Source organism: Thalia democratica, chromosome 4, assembly GCF_965202585.1.
Source record: "Thalia democratica chromosome 4, ktThaDemo2.hap1.1, whole genome shotgun sequence".
In the NCBI taxonomy this organism is placed as follows: Eukaryota; Metazoa; Chordata; class Thaliacea; order Salpida; family Salpidae; genus Thalia; species Thalia democratica.
The window spans coordinates 28,544,280-28,560,579 of NC_139168.1; the positions used below are offsets into that span (position 1 = coordinate 28,544,280).

The 16,300-nt window shown below is 25.5% G+C and overlaps 1 protein-coding gene across 3 annotated transcripts; it reads left to right on the forward strand.

The window, feature by feature from the left end:
- Positions 1–238: 238 nt before the first annotated feature.
- LOC145833818 (monocarboxylate transporter 14-like) lies at positions 239–5,913 on the forward strand. 3 transcript variants are annotated; one of them, XM_082941008.1, is made up of 8 exons: positions 239–681; positions 863–1,037; positions 2,003–2,124; positions 2,452–2,643; positions 2,786–2,946; positions 3,463–3,691; positions 3,867–3,983; positions 5,715–5,913. In XM_082941008.1, exons 1-8 carry the CDS (start codon positions 528–530, stop codon positions 5,864–5,866), a joined length of 1,302 nt encoding a protein of 433 aa, XP_082797134.1. In that variant the 5' UTR covers positions 239–527; the 3' UTR covers positions 5,867–5,913. The 3 variants fall into 3 exon arrangements, with proteins under 3 accessions (XP_082797134.1, XP_082797136.1, XP_082797135.1); XM_082941010.1 differs by lacking the exon at positions 5,715–5,913 and adding an exon at positions 4,503–5,312; XM_082941009.1 differs by having other exon boundaries at positions 242–681; positions 2,789–2,946.
- Positions 5,914–16,300: the final 10,387 nt, after the last annotated feature.

Consider the following 16,300-nt stretch of genomic DNA (forward strand, 5'->3'; position numbering starts at 1 on the left):
ACCAGATTTATACGTTTAACACTGTAGAAATGTTTAATCTTCCTGTTGCGGCCGACTGACAAGTTTTAATAAGAACGAAACTCGGTTCTCAGTCTGAGCTTGTTGTGTGGTTATTGAAGTGGTATGATCAAAATTTATATTAATAAAAAAAATACCTAAATAAACCAAAAAAAAAACAACCACGGGTGTTGAAGTTGCTACTTGTCCAAAATAGATGTTTCATAAAAAGTGGAAACTCTCAAGAAATTTACGCAGTTCTGTGTGGTTTCCGTAACGCTCAGGACTAAAGTACAATAAAGAACTTATAATTCTTACCAACTTTTGAATTTTTCATTAGAAAAAAATCTTGAATGCATGATAAAATTTATACAGTTTAGTAACATACAGCAAAACTACAGATGTTTACTAGACAAAAAAGGTTATATGATAAATCATTAACTTTAAAGTTCAATACTGTAAGAACTATCTCAGTCTTTTGAGCTTAAAAACTTTAAAATTAAACGAAAATTTAAAACTTAGAAATAAATATGAAGTTTACCGAAATTTGGTCGAAACGCAAGGGCTGGTTTGTGGTTGGAGCTTTTTGCTTCGTGCTCACAGGACTAGGGGGTTTTTTGCAAAGCTACGGAAACTTGACGCAGTCTTTACGGAGCGAATTTGGAAGCTCGGAGGCATTGACAGGTTAGAATGGTAATTAAAACAGTTTTCCTGTGTTAACTTTTTGTAAAAAGTATCATTTATCTTATTTTAAGCATAACTGCATTTCGTTATCGTAATTAGATAGAGTTATTTTAAAGTTTGTTTTAGTGAAATTTGCTAAAAATTTTTTTTTTTATATGTTATTATAGTTTAACCGTTTTAGGCTTTGTCGGTTCTCTGACTCTCGGACTCACGTACAGTTTTAGTCCGGTCAGCTTTGTTGTAATGAAGAAGATTGGAACTCGTAACACTTGTATCATTGGGTCGTTGTTCGTGCTCATCGGCATGATATCAAGCTCTTATGTCAATAATGTTTATCTGTTTTTGTTCACATTTAGGTAAAGTTTTGATCATTTACTCTTTTTTACGGATTAACTGAGTCATAGCATACACAGTAGGTTGAGAAATTAAGTGATCATTGACTTTTTTGTGATTAAATAACTAAGCCAACTGTTATACGTAGTTAAATTGAACTTACTTTTTACCAATTTTCTTGGATATGGCTTAGTGCTCATGAAAAAATCAGTATTTTTTTTAATTTGAGACTTATTAATGTCTTAAGTTTTATAATAGTTTTTCAGATAGAAACTATAAACAAGCTTCATACATTGCTTGCAAAAAAGCCTCAAAAAAAGGTGTTGGCCTTAGAAACAAAAATTTATTAAACTATATTTTAGCTTTTTCATCATTTCAGCTTTAGCTTAGAAAATAAATGTGAGTTTTCACAAAGTTATTTAAGTTTTATAGTTTTAATATACCCTTAAAATACCATAAAAGTACCATTGAGTTTTAAATAAAACTAAGTCAAACAAAATCAAGTTATATAAAGTATCAAAGATTTTAAGTTTTCAAGCAGCTTTTTTAAATTTTTCAGAAACTTTTTATTTTATAAAAGAAAAGTTAGAAAAAGCAATATATGTAGTTATTTCATATTGGTTTTACGTAATTTAATAGTTGTTAAAATTGAGGTAATGATAGAAAATGTTTTTATTAAAAGTGCTGACTTGAATATACTAAAACTGGCCTTACATAAACTTACATAACTTCTAAATTCCTATAACAGAAAAAAAAATAAGTTAAACCTACCTATGTACAACTCATTTGGTTTTATTATCCAGTCACAAAAATTTCAATGTCTTACTTACCTAATATGATGGGAAAAATCACAACTTAGCTTATTTAAACTAAAAATTTATTGTTAATGACTCTTACTGTCTTCATTACTGTATGGTAACGGACTTATAGCTTTTAAAAACGTAATAAAATTTTGAAACCATCTTTTGAGCCTAACTTTATTTTAAAGTACATTACTTGGAATCGGAGGAAACTTATTTTTTATTCCTTCAATGATTTTGATTGGATCGCATTTCAAAGAGAAAAATAAAGGATTAGCAACTTGCCTCGCCACTACAGGACTGTCTTTTGGTATGTTATTTTTGATGCAGATAAAAGTTAAAAGCGATTATTTCGGACAACGCCTTTTTTAAGCTGAAAGTGTTAGTATATGTTTAATATTGTTTAGGTAAAACTTTAAGCCAGAAGTTTTTTTAATTTCTTTTTTTTATACTTAACAAATTAAAGTGTGATAAGCTATTTTTTTTAAAAGCATTTGTATATAATTGAAACACTCCGATAAAATTTAATTAAAAATTTATTACTGTAACGAATTTTTTATAGATACAATTTTCAAATGGTTATTGTAATTTTACTCTGTTTTTTTTTACTTTTTATTCTTATCATCAAATTGTACAGGAAGTCTGGCTATCAATCCCTTCCTGGGCTACCTGATCGACGCGCACGGATGGAGAAAGGCACTCAGAATAATGTGCGCTTACGTCATCTCAACTGTGGTGATCGGCCTTCCCATCTACCGCGAACCAGACGACGAAAAGCCAGACTTCGCGAACCAAAACCCGAAACCGGTGGATTTTGTCGAGCTGAAAAGTCTGTTTGGAACTTAATTAGTTTGCCTTGCGGGCGCTGGAAAATATTTTTAGCTTTTATTTTCACAGTTTCACTCTTTATTTTACAAAAATAGTAACACTATCTTTTAGTATTAAAATACTATCATAATTATGTTTAAAAGCAGCTGAAGCAAACGAAAAAGAAGAGGTTGAGGTGGAAATAATAACAGATGAGGTGACTGAGTTGAGCACACCGAAAATGCTGATGAATCCGGGAGTTTTTTTGTGGATACTCGCCACTCTTCTGTGGAGCGTCGCCTTTGTGTTTCCTTTCATATTCATAGTAAACATTTGACTTTTGTTACATTAATCCTCGAAACTTATAAATTTCCATAATAAAGTTTGTTGTGTTTTGATTTTTAATTTGAAGTTGTTTTGTTTTTAAACTATACTTGTTTTTATTTATATAGAAACTTCTTATGCATGCAACTTGAAAAGAGTTATAAAATAAAAGTTAATTTTATTTTTATTTTACAAACTAGTGTAAAATTTAAAAAATTTCAATATAAGAAAAAAAACAGAGTTGTTTATACCTTAACTTTTTTTTGTAAACATTGTGTGTGTTCGTTGAAAAATAAGGTATATAAATAATCAAATTAGTTGTATAATTTAGTATAACTTTGTAAGGTATGTGTTATAGTTTTAAAGTTTACAGTGCTATAGCTCTTAAGCTTTGTCACTTTAAAAACATGAAAATAGTGTTTTTTTAGTTTTTTAATTTAATATTTGTAGACTAAATCAGCCATAAAGAAAACATTTTGAGTTCGATCAACGCTAACTAAACGACATCTTAAAACAGATTAAATTTGCGAAATTGACGTTCAATGCCACTACAACCCAGGCAAACAGCATAATGATTGTTTTCGGCGTTGTCGAATTTTTCGGTCGTCTTTTTGGAGGCTTCATCGCCGAACGAAGCCGGATAAGCCTAACTTACATATACGCTATTTTTGCAACAGTTTCCGGGGTCGTTACTATAGTGACCATACCCATTGACAACTTCAATTGGATGTATTTTTACGCATTTTGTCAGTTTAAGTTGTACTTGTACTTTGCTTGTTATACTTTATAAAGATTTAGTCTTTTTCGTTTCAACATTGACAACTTCAAGTAGATACAATGCTTTCTACTAAACATTTATACTGCATAAGCGTAATTATTTTTCGAGTTTTTTATCTAATTTTGAAAGTTAACAATACGTAGGTTGCGGAATGACGTCAGGTCAGGCGAACTCGATGATATACGTCACAGGTCACAAGTTGTTCGGAAGTTTGTACGTAGACCGCGTATTGACCTACGTGTACGTTGGAAAAGCGATTGGTAAGGAAATTTTTTTTTGTCCTTTTTCTTAGTTTGAACTTTTGGTAGAAATGAACACCAGTTGATATTTTACTAGTTTGTTGTAGAAGAACTTGACATTGAAACAAACAAAAAAAAAGTTTTTTATTTGAGCAAACTTTATGGCTTACATAAAATTTTTCTAATTTAAACTTTCAGTATATATTATGAAAGTACTATGGTTATCAAATTTTACTGTTTTGATTAATTGTAGTCAATAAATAGTATTAACTGTTTGTTGTGTGATTTCGCTTAATTAATAAGCATAAATTTCTACTAAAAATTAACTAAGAGAAACCTTTAAAAAACAATTTTTTCACAAAAAAAGCTCAATTTTTGATTTTCAAATGTTTTTTTAAGCTAAAATACGTCGTGGGCCAGAGGTTTTGCTTTTTAAATCCAAACGTGTGCTGTAGATAATAAAATTTTTATATTTATATATATATTTTTAATAAATTGAAAATGGAAAAATAAAGTTTTTTACTTCAATCCTCCTTTCAGTAATTCTATAAAGACGAATATTGGGAAAGAATTCCTAAAATTAGTATCCAGACGTTTTCCTAAATCAGGCTTTTATGGTTCTATATTTAATAGAAATACAATTAAGATTTCATATTCTTGCATGTCCAATTTGGAAAAAGAATTGTCCAATCACAACCAGAAATTACTTCAAAACTCAAATGATACAACTGAAGAAAACGGCAAATTATGCAATTGTAGATCAAAACATAATTGTCCAGTTAAAGGTGAATGTCTTACCAAAGGAGTCATTTATAAAAGCAACAGTCATGTATAACAAAAAAGAACATATTTACATTGGTTCAACTGGGAGACAATTCAAAAGTAGATTTTACGAACATACACAATCCTTTAATAATGTAAAGAAGAAAGAAAGCACAAGATTAAGTAGATTCATTCACAAAATAAAGAATTGCAACCCTGATTGGAGAAAAATGATGAAATGGGAAATTGTTCATCGCAGTAACCAAAACAAGCCCAGTAAAATTTGTACCCTATGTAACTTAGAAAGACTCGAAATCGCATTTGCAGATAAAAACAAACTTTTAAACTTGAGATCAGAACTGGTGGGAAAATGTAGACATTTTACAAAATTTTATTTAAAGTCTTAATTTGCTAGATTTAAGTTTAATCTACCTTTGTTTTCATTATATAGTTTTGTTTTGTCGTTTGATTTTTGTTATGATTGTATTTACGTTAATTATAATTTATCTTGCTGAATATTACTAAAATTCAATTACTTAACCAATCACCTAATCAACTAATTACTTATTTAAAACTATATAAAATGTTTGTCCGTTGCAACTTATTAGTTTGTTTACTTTTACTTGTGATCATCGCACTAGCGTGAAACAATTGCTAAGTAATAAACTTTTTAACAATTTAACTTTTGTCATAATTGTATATTTTTAATAATGTACTATATTACTAAAAACTTAAGAATACAGTATGATATAGCCTGTTAAATCTAAAACAGAGTGGTAAGTTTGAGTAAATCAACTAAAAGCTTCTTTTAAATTAAATAGTACTTCGGTAAGTTGCATTGAAATGTTTTTTTTTTCACCTTAATAGAAAATAACATTTAAAATAGTACAAATTCTAAAAAAATATTTTAGATACTAAATAGACTTTTTTATAAATAATAAATTTCATTTCAATTTATGTAAAAATTATGACTACTAAAATATGTTGCAGGTGCAGTGGCGGGACCAACTTTAGCGGGAGCATTATTCGATGGGACGAACTCTTACGACTTGCCCTTTTATTTCGCGGGATCATGTTTCATCGCCAGCGCCGTTGTCATGGTAGCAACTAAGAAGGCCGTGGATAAATATTCGCTAAAATAGTTGTGACCAATAGATATAAATAACAAAATAAAATATAGTAGAACTTTTTTCAAGTGTACAACAAAAAAAAAGTGACGGAGAATAGTTTTGAGATAGTGAAACTTTTACTTGATAAACTGCAGTTTTCAAACTTCTTTGTTGTCAATTATATACTGAAAAAAAAATTATCTAAATTAAACTGAATTAAAAAAAACAGGTTGAAGCTTATGTATCAGGTGCTGCATGTTGTATTTGAAGTGTAAATTAATAACTATTAAGATTTAGATTCTAGGTCAAATTAAAATAGAGTATAAATGTTAATAAACAAAAGTAGACTAATAAACTTTAATAATTGATAAGTGAAAAACGAAATGTTACCAAAAAAACCATTTTACTTTAAAAAATATAAACTATTACATAGTTTTTCTATAAATAAACTATTAAACTATTGTTTGTTTTAAACTCTAGCTTTTGTCGAAAACATTATTTTATTTAAATAACCGATTATTTTTTCATTGAAATTATTGCAAAATTGGCGTTTAGGTTATATTTTTTAAAAAAATTAATATTAAGCTTTTGGAAGTTATAAAAGTCTATTATCAACAAATAAAATTTCCCAAGTGTAGATAAAAAGTGTTTTAGTGTTGTTAAAACATATAGTTTTATAGCTACGAAAAAAAAAACTATTTAATGATAAGTTATAACACTTAATTTCTTAATATTTAATTTCTATTTAGAACTTTATGTTTTTTATAGTTTTATTAGTTCTTTATACGCACACTAAAATTGTAATTTAGATGATTTGTATTGTATTTGTAATGTTTGTTTCACTTGTTATATATTATTAAGATAATAATGTTTAATATATAGTATAAGATTTACAAAAAAGTGTTTCTAAGCTAGTATTTTTAAAATAGATTTCAAGTTGACAGTTGAAACCTTTTTTGTAAGAAATTTGTTTCATGCGCAACAAGTAGTCAAAAGATGAACTCAGTTAAAGTGATATTAAAATTATTTTTTGAACTAAACTCATCTAAGTTTATGAAATCGTATAACTGTTAAATCATGTACTTGATTTTTAGTTCTTTATTTAATATAGAAATATTAAAAGAAGTTTTTATATTATTTAGCTTATGTTGTCTCAAACTGTTAAAAAAGACACTTAATGTATTTGAGATATAATTTTATACTATGGAAATACTAATTTGATTTGTTTTAAAGAATCCAAAAGAAAGAATATAGATTCTAAGAATAAAATTTTTTGCTTTAATTCTACCTTAATGAACAAGTAAATATTAATGGATAAAAGTATAAAATTGGACTATATAAAAAAAAACAATAATAACTATTAATTCTCGATAAATAATGTCTTTGTTACCTTTTATTAAATGTTAAAAAAAACACTCAGCTTTTAGGATCTTAATTATAAATGATAACTGCATAAACTTTTTTTAACTTAATTGACATAAAATATTTAATTTAAATGAAAAACAATTTTGGTAGCTGACAATGTATTAAAATATTTATAGTCATTTTTTAAAGCTCATTTATATTTATTAAGTTGAAATTTATTTTATAACTACACTTTGTTCAATAAAGATTTACACAAACTTTGAAGTTTTGATAATTTTTTTTATATAAAATTTATATTTTATAATTGCTAAAGATTTCATGGTTTAAAAAAATTGTACGACGGTTTATTAAACACAAAATAAGTGTTTTATTGCTTTGTTATAAAAACAATATCACAAACTTCATTTTAAAATTCAATAGCTTTAAAAACACTTAACTTAAATTAATTTAGGAAGTAAAAGATATTTTTTCCTTTGACAAGTAGGTTTAACCTTATGTGTAAATGAACTGTTTTAATTTAGTTATTATTTTATTTATTTAATACATTAAACTTAATAATATAAAAGTTTATTAAAAGCAACAAAAACTAGTTTGTACTTTAATTTCTTTGAAAAAAATCTGAATATAAACTATTAATTACACACACAACTAATCTAATTCAAACTAGCCCAAATGCACTTTCATATATTTTAATTAGATTAAAATGTTAATAAATTGTAAGGATATCATTTATTTTTCAAATCACTCAGTATAAGTCTTAAAAATTTATAACTAAAAACAAACCTTAGTAACAATAACAAATAACAGAACAAGTTTAGCGTTAAGTTTCTTAATCATAACTTTGATTTAAAATCAATAAAGTCAAACTTAAATAAAACGTGTTTAATATACACTTAAATTAAATAAAAAGGATAAAGTACTTAGTTATTCAAATACAAAAGATTTTGCAAATAAATGTATAATCTGTTCAGCACTGTAAATGTTTAAAGTAGATAAATTCTATTATTTAGCTTATAGAGTACTTTAAATATAGATTTATTTTTTTTTCAACCTGCAGTACATTTGTTTTATACTAAAAAACTTAATTTATTTTGCTACTTTTAGAAAATTTGAGATTGAAATATCTTAGTTTTGTTTTTTAGATACCGTAAACATCGGTACAAAAAAGTGCGTCAAAATGGATTTTGAGCTAAAGAGACTATTGAAAAATGAAACATTTTAATTAAGTTTATTTGTAACTCAAGCTAATTTGTAGAATTTCAAAATTTTTAATTTATTCATTTTATGTCTTATATGTTTTTTTTTCAAATTCATATCACTTCTTGAGACATAGTCTTTTAAAGTTTCCTTTTTAAGAACTTGAATTGTCGCAATTTGAGTTGTCCGAACTTAACTTGTCATGTAACCCTAAAAACCTTATTTATTTGCTTAATAAAAAATGGTTTTCTACTTAAAGAGAAAAAATAAGACAAAATCTATATAAAAATGCTTTAATCAGTCCAGGACACAAAAATGTATAATGTATATATTGTTTGATAGCTTTTTTTTAATTTCATTATAAGCTGTTTATATTATTTTATGTTACATGTAAAACTTTGTAAAAATAGATCACCAAAATAGAAATAATATTCACCTAAAAACTATTTAACGCTTTACAATTAAATGAAGTTATTCAGTAGTCGGGTTAAGTAGTAATTATTTATTTAAAATAAATACGAATAACATAAGTTTTCAAACACAATTTTGTTTTGCCTATTTCTTTTTGCTTCATTGTATATTATATTAATTTAGTTTTACGATCAACAGCACTACACGTGGTTAAGGATAAAGAAAGTAAATCAGCTTCATCGTAAAAGTATTTTATAGTGTTTTAACTCTAGTTTGATGTTATGAAATTTATACAAACACAAAAATTAAATAACCTAATATTGCTTGGTCAGTTAAGTATATTATAAAGATAATAATTTTCTAAGCTTCCAAACTCGCTCCGTAAAGACTGCGTCAAGTTTCCGTAGCTTTGTAAAAAACCCCCTAGTCCTGTGATCACGAAGCAAAAAGCTCCAACCACAAACCAGCCCTTGCGTTTCGACCAAATTTCGATAAACTTCATATTTATTTCTAAGTTTTAAATTTTAGTTTAATTTTTAAATTGTTAAGCTCAAAAAACTGAGCTACTAGTTCTTCAGTATTGAACTTTAAAGTTAATGATTTATCATATAACCTTTTTTGTCTAGTAAACATCTGTAGTTTTGCTGTATGTTACTAAACTGTATAGATTTTATCATGCATTAAAGATTTTCTTTTAATGAAAAATTCAAAAGTTGGTAAGAATTATAAGTTCATTATTGTACTTTAGTCCTGAGCGTTATGGAAACCACACAGAACTGCGTAAATTTCTTGAGAGTTTCCACTTTTTTATGAAACATCACTTTTGGACAAGTAGCAACTTCAACACACGTGGTTGTTGTTTTTTGGTTTATTTAGGTAATTTTTTTAATTAATATAAATTTTGATCTTACCACTTCAATAACCACACAACAAGCTCAGACTGAGAACCGAGTTTCGTTCTTATTAAAACTCGTCATTCGGCCGCAACAGGAAGATTTAACATTTCTAAAGTGTTAAACGTATAAATCTGGTGATTCAAGAAGGTAAGATGTTCTATTTAAGCTTTAAAAGTTAACCATTTTCACCACAAGAAAAAATTCAAAACTATAAAGTTTTCAAAACAATACTTTTACAAGCTTTAAAGATATGTTTTGTGGTTTTAGATATAGAAAAAGTTTATAGGTGCTAATTTACATTAAAGTTTTTTTAATGTTATTTATTTTCCTATTTTTTTTTGGTTTTGCTTTGTTGATACGATACTGTAATTGTTATCATAAAACTATAAGTAGTTCATTAGTGCTTTTTAAGTTGTATTTGCTTATAAAAAACTATGTAATTTCTTATAAAATACAAAATTCGCGTTTACTTTAACAGCTTATCTAAATCTTAAAAATTATTCTTATTTCTTTATACACGCCTTTTATAAACTTCAATTTATCATTTAACTTATTTTCTATTGGAATAATTTTTTTCGATAAATTCTAGGTTCGAGTAAACAAAACTGGGTAGCGTTTTTTCTATCAATTTTATATGTTAAAATGAAACTAATGTTTTATTTTAAATTAAAGGAGCTCCAAAATTAAAGCTTTGATTTTCAAACTGTTTTATTTTCTCTACAACTGCAATCATTTTGTAAAACTTTAGTTTTATTATTGATTGGTTATGTTACAACAACTATCGGTGGGCCGTACGATGCCCACTTCTAATGTATAGTATACGTTATATGTTATTTTAAAAACAAATTGTAATATATATATTATATTTTTTCTATGGTCTTAAATTAAAGATTTTAGAAAAATCTATAAAAGTGAAAAAATAATATTTACATTTTAAGTTTTTTTCAGTTCAAAAAACGTACCTAAGACATTAAATAATACATGGTGCATTTTTACTTAATGTTAAGATAAATTAAATTTAAAACCTTTTTGATTATTTTAAATTTTTGTAAATTATAGAATTGTTCAATAATGTTAGAAATTGTGTTTACTTGCCCGTGGGTTGCTTATCCCTAATGTAACTTTATAGCACAGGTCGGCAAACTGCGGGCATAAGAATTCAAACTTAACCAACACTAGATGTTCTGAGGATTTTTATGAAAATTAAAAATAAACAGGCTACGTTGTAACTAAAGATACAACTTCGGCGTAAGAGGATTTTTAATAACGAAGTTTGGCCCGCTATCACCAAATGCTTGTCGGAACCTGTTTTATTGTATAGTCAACTGGTTTTAAATAAAGTTTGTAAAAAAATTTGTGTTTAATGTTACTATTCTTAAGGTAAACTTTTTACTTTGTTTTTTAAAAGTTAAAGCTTTAGCATCTTTAATCAGTTCAAAAATTAAGTTTAATTACCAAACATAACTTTTTCCCTTAATATGGTCTTTTTTGTTACTTTAAACGATTGAACTTATTTCAATTTTCATAAGTTATTACTTAAAAACCATTCAAGTTGTAGTTTTTTTTTGTGTACCAAATAGAAAGTTTCTTTAATTTGTTTAGTTGAGAATTATGTTAGAAGTAAAAAAACAGGGTTATTTTCTTTTTAACTTTATAATTTCATGACATTTTTACAGTAGAACATACTATAGTTGAGACACAAACATATTGCAAGTTCTAAGGTTTTATTTGTCTAGCATATTAGTAACTGACAAATTTAGTTACTGTTACATCCAAAAAAGGTAACAATTGTAAAAGATAACAAAAAAACTCAAGCTGAAAAAGTGTAAAAAACTTTTTAAAAAGTTTATGCAACAAAGTTGTTTATCTTTTCCTTTTGATAAATTGTTTTTTTTTCTTGTAAACAAAAACACTTTAGTCAACTTTTTTATCAAACAAACATATGCCAACAAGTTATAAATCAATATTGCATGTGAACTCGAAAGTATACCAAGAATTTAGTTTCATTTGTTTGAACTCAGTTGAAATGTCATGTGACACTAAAAACAAATTTTACTGTTGAAATGTCAAGCTACAGTTTGAACGTTGCAGTTTGCGTGAACTCATGTTTTTGCTTTTAAAAACTTTATCAAGTAACTTCGATTAAAAACAATCGAATAAGGTTGTTTCAAATGGGTTAATACTTTAGTTTTTTATTGTTTTAGCATTTAAACTTCATAAAATTTAACACGAACAGATTTTAAGGTTTATAATTTTCAAAGCTAAAAGTTAAAATACTATAAGTATTGTAAGAAACTAATTTAATGCTTTTTTTAAATTTGGTTGTTTTTGTTTAACTTTTTTTAATCAAGTTGTAAATATTTAGTACATACTACCTAAAACTTTATTAAAACTTGCACACTGTAAGGTATTGATCAAATATTATTCAGGAAGTGATAGATAATTATGTTCGAACTTGAGCGTCAGAAAAAGTATTTCCTTTATCAAATGGAAATGTTTGAGTTTTATATATCCTAACTCGTCAATTGAGAACGTAATGTAAACTTTTACAAAGTTTGAGTGTTAATAAAGAAAAATTTTGAAACAACACTAACTAGTTTAAATATCAGATCTGCAAACATAGTTTTATACTTTAAAAGTTTTTTTTTAAATATTAAGAACTTATTTTGTTTTATTAACCAAAAGTTATTGGTAAAAATTTTAGTTTCCAAACAAATAGAAAAAAATATGTATACAAAGTAAGACTACTATAAAAGGGTCTTGTAACGCTCTAATCTTAAAACGACATGGGAACTTTTTCTTTATGTAAAAATAAGTTAATCAAAAATTTTAAATCAAGTACAGTAAAAATCTTGTTTTCATCGTAACAAATTGCGAAACAGCTTGTTTAAGTTTAAGTTACGGAAGCTGCGTAATTTAATGCATGTTTGTTTGAATGTAAATTTTAACACTACACATTCAGTTTTGCACACAATCGCTACATTTTAAAACCTACTCTTTGATAAAAAATACTGCTCTCGCAACTTAAAAATAAAATTAAAAAATAATAGAGCTGTTTTTAAAATTTTAAGAGAATAAATAAACTTTAAATTTCAATGTACTTTATTGCATGCTAATAAGTTTTTGACGTTAACAACAAACTAAAACTAGTTAAATAAGTTTAGTAATATATAAAAAACGTGTTTTTTTGTGTTTACTCATACTGTTTGGCATAGTTTAAAATCAATGAAAAAAGCTATTACGAAACTTTTTGGACAGCTATACTGGTTGAATTGCCAATTACTCGAAAAATATAACTTTTATGATAAAAACTATCTAGGTTCATGCAAACTTATTTCAAAACATAATGTAAAATTCTATGTAAGACAACATTTTTAACTTGGAGTTCCAAAATTAAAGCTTTGTTTTTAGAACTGTTTTATTTTCTCTACAACTGATATCTTTTTGTAAAACTTTAGTTTTACTATTGATTTGTTATGTTTAAACAATGATTGAAATAAGTAATACTACTTAACAAGATATGGTGTTGTTTTACACAAAAATTTGAAAAAAGTATGATTACGTATTTTGCATTTTTTTTAATGCTTAACTAACATACTTAGAGATTATTAAAAAACTTTTCTTTAAAAAATAACTTATTTTTTAATAAAGAATAAATGACTGTTAACAAGTTTATCATAAACTAAAAAGAGATTTAGTAGAATTATCGTTACTAAAGTCAAAGTAGACTCATTGTAAGGAAGCTATAATGTACACATATTTTATATATAGCAGAAGTGTAGTTATAATTTTTAAAGTTACCTTAACAACTTCCATAATAATAACTTTTTGTAATTTTTAACACTTCGTATCTGTTTATTTTTGCCTAAATTTTAACTAGTAACGTTTTAAATCAAGTTCAACTTTGTTATCTAGGTCTAAAAACGAAGCTTCTTTATTTGTTTTAAACTACTACTTTGTGTATTAGAAGGTAGTAGTTAAAACTATTATTTTTACTTTTTTTTTGTTTTCTATAAATAATATATTCTTATTGTAAACAAAACACTTTAGAAAGTTGGATTTGTCTAAACAAATATGTGTTATAAAATTAAATCAATATCGTATGAACTCAAAACTTTTAAAAGTTTAACAATCAAAAATCGAGTTCGTGTGAACTTTATTAGAAGTTCATACGACAAGAATAACAATCACTAATACTATGTCATTACATTGTAAGATTGTTGTAGAAAGCGTTAACTTACAAAACAGGTTTATCAAACACTTCTAACTTAGAAACTTTGAATCTTAAAAACTAAAAATCAGTACTATCGTGCATTTAAATTCCTATTCTTATAACCCTTTATATTTTTTTTTCAAATAAGCCTTTTTATTTATACAAAATAATTTTTAGCTTAGCATCCAATTTTAAGAAAAAATTGTTTTACTTTAGGAGTGAAAAAAATAATTTATGAGATATGTTAAACTTAGTTAAATTTATTCAAAAAAAAAAATTGTAATAAATATTTATGTAATATTCTCAAGCAATTTAAAATCATGTTAATAACTAAACATTAAATAGTTTTAATCTTAAAACATTGTTAAGTAAATGCTTATGAACTTTTTTATGAATTAAATGTCTCTATATTCTAAAATATAAATTTTAACTTGTAATTTTTTTATATTATATCTTTCATGATTTATATTAAACAACCATTCTACATAAGAGTTAAGAACAAATATTTTTGTGTAAATTAGGTTTAGTTTAACAGTTTACAAAAAATTATATGGTATTTCCGCATTTGATCTTGTCTGATTTAATAAATAGTACAAACTGTTTTTACTGACGTGATTAACTAAATATTAAACTAAGTTTTTTAAAGATTAAATGTAGATATAAAATATTCTACAATATAAAAGTTTTGTTTTAACTTTTAAGCCAATTTTTGGTTTTAGTATACGTTGAATTTTTTTAGTTGAAAACTATTATTTAGCTCAAAAGTACAATATTTCAGACGAAAGGTTGTGTAAAGTGTGTTATTACGAAAAAGTAAGTTTCTAAAAAATATTTAAATGAAAACAAAAACTGTGACGAAATGGTTTCAAGCTTTAATAGGAAAATGTTTCCTTGAAAAAAAACAAATTAACTTAAATTTGATTTTGCATTGCAATAAATGTTTTTATAATAGTTATTAGCTGTAAGAGTTAGTTACATAAAACTTTAACTTTTACGGTTAAAAAATTGTATTACTATTAACATACTTTTATTGATTTTTTTAAAAAGTGCTTTAATTTATTTGTACATCGCTAAATTCATTTTTGTTTTTTATTTGCCTTAAAAAGTTTTTAAACTTGTAACACTCATAAAAATTGGTTACTTAGAGCAAGAAAATAATTTGTAGCAAGTACAGTTGGATCTAGATAAAAAAATCCTTGCTTATTATCTAACGTTTTAAATTTTACCTGGAGTGCTTTTTACAAAAGCTTTCTTCAAGCTTTCATGCAATGTTATTTAACACTTATTTTTTACAACCCTAATAAACACTTGAACACGAACACTTTTAAATTTAATTACCATTACCTATTTCTAACTACTTCGTTCTTGTAAAATTTAAAACGAAACTTCATTTAAAAAAGTAGTTTTTATTACTACTTAGCAAAACTTCAATTCGATGACTTATACTTTTTCATTGTTACCATACACAATTGTCAGCCTTTGAAGAACTTTTTGTTGCAAAAACAGTCAAAAATTTCAAATAAAAAGTCAGTTCAAAAGTGTTTCATTTAATAAAAAATAACGGTTTACGTTGTGTTCGATTTTTCAATAGGTTTTAGACTGGTACACATTTATAAATACTTTTTATTAAATAAAAAAGTCGTTTCTAATTCTTATCAGTTCGGTTTTAAAATCAACTTGTTGCACGTAGGCAAATTGTGACGTAAACATTCAAAACGTCGTGACGTCTTTGTTACTTAAGTTTCGTGTGAAAACATTCTTTATGCAATTGCGTACATGTTACTTCATGCTTATTTAAAATGCGGTAGGACTTTTTATGGGTGGTTTTAAATATTGGGTACTTTTAATTGCAGCAATTTTGCAAAAACAAAGTACCTAATATTTTGATGACGTCATTAACTTTGCTTTGGGTACTTTTGAAGCTTAAACTTTGTAAACAAAACAAAATTGCTGTCTAGGCCTATGATAAATTCACTTTGTTTATTTTTTCTAAATATGAAAATAATTATATCTGAAATAATACAATGGAACAATACTAAAAATTTCCCTATGTCAACAAAATTATAGAAAAATAATTTTCAACCTTGATACTTTTTGTGTAAGTTACAATTTTAAATTCAAACACAAATTAAGCTATTGACTTTTTAAAATAATTTTCTTTTATAGTTTATTGATGAATTTAAATTTTCATATTTTATAAAAAATTCATTATTTTACATGTAGATTGTAGAAGTAATTTAAAAATTACAGACTTTTAGGTGATTTATCTTTTAAATACCAGATAATTCCTATTTAAGTCATAGAAAAATTTGAACTAGTTATACATAAGTTATGTACTTCTACTCCAATAAAAGCTACCTTTTTTAGTTTAAAATAAAGTTAACA

What these genes read in the sequence shown, in the direction of transcription:
- LOC145833818 (XM_082941008.1), top strand. Translation starts at nt 528, where the DNA reads ATGAAGTTTACCGAAATTTGGTCGAAACGCAAGGGCTGGTTTGTGGTT. An exon ending in GATGTATTTTTACGCATTTT is followed by an intron (nt 3,692 to 3,866) that starts GTCAGTTTAAGT and finishes AACAATACGTAG; the next exon opens with GTTGCGGAATGACGTCAGGT. An exon ending in GTACGTTGGAAAAGCGATTG is followed by an intron (nt 3,984 to 5,714) that starts GTAAGGAAATTT and finishes AATATGTTGCAG; the next exon opens with GTGCAGTGGCGGGACCAACT.